General features: G+C 34.8%; 1 protein-coding gene across 1 annotated transcript in view; it reads left to right on the top strand.

Annotated features, from left to right (window-relative positions):
* The window catches only part of LOC144958986 (uncharacterized), a 21,665-nt gene that overhangs the window by 13,715 nt on the left and 2,950 nt on the right, over positions 1-5,000 (top strand). Inside the window, exons 8-10 of the mRNA XM_078891289.1 lie at positions 1,166-1,269; positions 3,721-3,848; positions 4,572-4,729. Of these exons, the coding sequence (XP_078747415.1) occupies positions 1,166-1,269; positions 3,721-3,848; positions 4,572-4,729 (390 nt within the window). The remainder of the gene's footprint in view (positions 1-1,165; positions 1,270-3,720; positions 3,849-4,571; positions 4,730-5,000) is intronic.

Below are 5,000 nucleotides of genomic sequence, written 5' to 3'. Positions count from 1 at the left end.
CAATGTACTTTTGTTGTATTTTCTTTATGTTATACCTCTATATTCATTGCATGGTGTATTTATTTATCATAAGTATACTATTCATTGTATTATAGTGTCATTTATATGCATTTTTGTTGTGTTTGTGTGAATTTTTGTGTCGTAGTCAATGTGTTTTTGTTGTGTTTGTTTGAATTTATGTGTCGTAGTCAATGTGTTTTTGTTGTGTTTGTTTGAATTTTTGTGTCGTAGTCAATGTGTTTTTGTTGTGTTTGTTTGAATTTTTGTGTCGTAGTCAATGTCTTTTTGTTGTGTTTGTTTGAATTTTTGTGTCGTAGTCAATGTGTTTTTGTTGTGTTTGTTTGAATTTTTGTGTCGTAGTCAATGTGTTTTTGTTGTGTTTGTTTGAATTTTTGTGTCGTAGTCAATGTGTTTTTGTTGTGTTTGTTTGAATTTTTATGTCGTAGTCAATGTGTTTTTGTTGTGTTTGTTTGAATGCATGTGTCGTAGTCAATGTGCTTTTGTTGTGTTTGTTTGAATGTATGTGTCGTAGTCAATGTGCTTTTGTTGTGTTTGTTTGAATGTATGTGTCGTAGTCAATGTGTTTTTGTTGTGTTTGTTTGAATTTATGTGTCGTAGTCAATGTGTTTTTGTTGTGTTTGTTGGAATTTTTGTGTCGTAGTCAATGTGTTTTTGTTGTGTTTGTTTGAATTTTTGTGTCGTAGTCAATGTGTTTTTGTTGTGTTTGTTTGAATTTTTGTGTCGTAGTCAATGTGTTTTTGTTGTGTTTGTTTGAATTTTTGTGTCGTAGTCAATGTGTTTTTGTTGTGTTTGTTTGAATTTTTGTGTCGTAGTCAATGTGTTTTTGTTGTGTTTGTTTGAATTTTTATGTCGTAGTCAATGTGTTTTTGTTGTGTTTGTTTGAATGCATGTGTCGTAGTCAATGTGCTTTTGTGTGTTTGTTTGAATGTATGTGTCGTAGTCAATGTGTTTTTGTTGTGTTTGTTTGAATTTATGTGTCGTAGTCAATGTGTTTTTGTTGTGTTTGTTTGAATTTTTGTGTCGTAGTCAATGTGTTTTTGTTGTGTTTGTTTGAAATTTTGTGTCGTAGTCAATGTGTTTTTGTTGAATTTTAAAAAATGTTTTGGTCAATGTAAGATTGTGTTGGATTTTCTGTCTGTTTTAGTCGCTCTCAAGAAGAACACGGGACTTCGGAATCTGACCATTGGGAACAACATTTTTTCTTGCCATGAGATTTATGACGCCTTTCTGGACATTGTGAAGTCAAAGGTGAACATGCAACATGTTTTAGAAGGAACCATGTTGACGTCAGTCATGTGTTATTGCTTTGTTTTATTATTTTTCTTTTTTAGCCATCCGCGTTTATGAGTAATTTTCACTAAACTGTATTATCCAAACTATATAAACGTCTAAGGTTGAACACACAGTTTTGTGTGTTGGTCCGTTATACTTCCGGATTGCAATATTGTTGTGAGCCTCTTAGCCAAGCGCATCCTTTCTATGCGCTTGGCTAAGAAGCTCACAACATTGCCATCCGGAAGTATAACGGATCAACATGCAAAACTATGTGTGACCTTAAACGTTTACAGTTTAGTGAATACAGTTTAGTGAGAACTACTCATAAAACGTGGATGGTAAAAAAACAACACCCCCCCCCCAAAAAAAAAAAAAAAAACAAAAAAAAAACAAACAAAAAAAACAACAAGAATAACCAAGACCTGAGTGACGTAATCTTCGTCCTCTCTATAAACGTTCAAGGTTACACATTGTTTTGTGTGTTGGTCCGTGTTTTTTTTTTTGTGTCTTTTTTTTTTGAAGTTGTTCTATTCATTTTTGTTTATTACGTTTTCCAGTCCACAGCTTCTAGCAGTCTCGTATTACAACAAATGGGAGCGATCTATATTCATGTTGTCGTCCAACCCAGTCATCAATCACATGATTTGTTGCTGTCTAACGATTGGATGCTTCTAAACAAATGTAAACACGCTGAAAATTGTACACATACTCATGAGTCTTTCTGAACCAAATGACCAATCGGGATTCTAGTTATTTCAAAAGCTATGAATACTTTTCACTATGTGGGTCATTTTGAGCACACTTTGCAATGTGACCAATGAGCTCGAGCACATGGAAAAGTAATACAGATCATGCCCATTATAGTTTTAAAAAAAAGAACCGCCAAAATGGGAGTTTTACATAGGGAAATATCCACTAAACTTTCTATTCATTTTTGTTTATTACTTTTTACAGTCCACAGTTTCTCGCAGACTTGTTTCACAACTGATCCTGGTCGGTTTCGTGAAGACAGAGAAGGGTTTTGAGCCCGAAACGTTCCGTGTTTGGTATTATGTTCCTATTTGAAGCTGTTTATATTCATTTTTGTTGATGACTTTTATTTTGAAAGGGTGAGTCGACACTGAAAGAGATAGACCTGTTTATAGATAGTACGCAGTTGACGTCACTCTCGTCTTTGTTATTGTTTTTTGCCCCCACGTTTATGAGTACTACTCACTAAACGGTGTTATCCAGACTATAAAAGTTCATGGTTACACATAGTTTTGTGTGTTGGTCCGTTATACTTCCGGATGGCAATGTTATGAGCTTCTTAGCCATGCGCATACTATCTATATTCATTTTTGTTGATGACTTTTAACAGGGTGAGTCGACACTGAAAGAGCTAGACCTGTTTATATTCATTTTTGTTGATGACTTTTATTTTGACAGGGTCAGTTGACGCTGAAAAAACATATCTCTCAAGCCTCATTGAATTGTATAACCCACAGCGATCACTTCGATCAACGAACGACCTCAAATTGGATTCAGTAGTCTGATGCCACGCCGCCCGGCAACGGCGGCCATCTTGGTTCTAAACAAAGAAAATCACTACTTTTTATTCTTCAAGCTGGCTAGAACTTTTCATATGCCTTGTGATCAAAATGTGTAAAAGTCAAAACATGATCAAATTTATGTTTTTTTCCCTCTGGATACGCTTTTATGCTCTCCGGAGAAATATTTCATACGGGCGTCCGCCATTGTTCCGATAGTTTAGAGCCAGTGTTGCTAAGTTACCATTCGTCATTAGGAAGAAAGTGACGTTACAACCATTGAATCCTATTGAAAACACCCCGCTGTCGACTGAAGGCTGGTGAACGCGCCTTTCAGCATTCTGGTCCAAGGTCGTGGAATTTGCTACCACTTGAGATACGTTCTTCGTCTTCGCTAGAGGAATTCAAGCGTCGATTGAAGACATTCTTATTCCGACAGGCTTTCTTTTGATTATGTGTATAATTAGCGTTGTTCGTGTACTGTGTTAGGGCTGAATCTTTGTTATGCGCCCAGCGCCCTCCAGATGAAAGGATGTTTGGCGCAATATAAATCTATACCATTATTATTATTATTATTATTATTATTATTATTATTATTATTATTATTATTATTATTATTATTATTATTATTATTATTATTATTGTTATTATTATTATTATTATTATTATTATTATTATTATTATTATTATTATTATTATTATTATTATTATTATTAATATTATTATTATTGTTATTATCATCATTATTATTATTATTATTATTTTTATTATTATTATTATTATTACTATTATTATTATTATTATTATTATTATTATTATTATCATCATCATTATTATTATCATTATTAAAGAGCTAGACTTGTTTACATTCATTTTTGTTGATGACTTTTGACAGGGTCAGCTGACTTTGAAAGAGCTTGACCTGGGAGAAATGCCGGTCCTTCCCTCCGTCAAGGATTTGACCGTCAAACTTATGGATGAGAAGGATTTGATGGTCCTGCACGGACCCATCATCGGACGATTGTAAGTTTGTCACTTAAACAGAATTCATGTCTCGTCCTAATAGATATTGAGCGTTGCTGTCAGCTTGGGAAGCTTTGTAAAGCACTTTGAGCACGTTTGTCACTTAGACACAGCTTGGGTCTTATGGTATGACACTCGCTTTTGGATCGGATGGTCCTTGGTTCGATCGAGCCTCGCTCGGCGCATAGTTGAGTCCTTTGAGCTCTTTACTCACATTCTCTCACCGTACTCAGGTGTAACATGAGTACTTGGCCGTGAACAGCGTTGTCTCTGTCCGAAAAATTGTAATATCGCTTAAAAGGCGTCATGTCCGTCCTAAATTTTAAATGTTGTTGTTGGCCAAGGACCCATTGTAAAGCGCTTTGAGCACGTTTAGCGGAAATTGTGCTGTGTAAAAGCTCAATTAATTTGTTTTATTATTTATTTACGTGACAATTGATCTGTATTTGTGACCCATCGTCTCAAAACGGTATTATGTCGGAACAAGCCAAATGTTTAAAATCTGAATTAAATGTTAAACTAGTCAAAAATATATATTGTTGGCATTAGCACCCTAAAATATGGTATCCATTACAATAAAATATACAAACTCAATACAAGTCTGATATTTCAGGCTATAAATGCAATTTTCAACATCTTAACCAACCGGATTTAATACCGTTTTGAGGGTCACATTGGTGATTAAAGGGTTAATATAACGATTGATCTGTTTGCATCTTGCAGCGAGGGCAAAGAGACCGATGAAGATATCTTGGTGACCTTGAACCCTGTGACCGTCCTGAAGGAGTTTGGCAAACTAATGGGAATGGATCTGGCCAGTCTGTTTGACTACATGGACCAAGATGGCGACCAAACCCTGTCGCGTGAGGAAATCAAAGAAGGTTGGTTGGTTTGGTGTGCAGTGAAATAAATAATATATCCGTGGTTTCAGGTTTACTTTATCTATCCATAAATCCAAGTTTACGTTATGTATTCCATGAATCTAGGTTTACTTTATGTATTCTATGATTCTAGGTTTACTTTATGTATTCTATGATTCTAGGTTTACTTTTATGTATTCCATGATTTTAGGTTTACTTTTTGTATTCCACGATTCCAGGTTTACTTTATATATCCATGATGCCAGTTTACTTAATATCTCCGTGGATTCAG

This window comes from Berghia stephanieae, chromosome 13 (assembly GCF_034508935.2).
Source record: "Berghia stephanieae isolate SIO BIC M18660-M18661 chromosome 13, UCSD_Bste_1.3, whole genome shotgun sequence".
In the NCBI taxonomy this organism is placed as follows: Eukaryota; Metazoa; Mollusca; class Gastropoda; order Nudibranchia; family Aeolidiidae; genus Berghia; species Berghia stephanieae.
The sequence above is the reverse complement of the archived record's forward strand: the minus strand, read 5'-3'. Positions and strand labels throughout refer to the sequence as shown.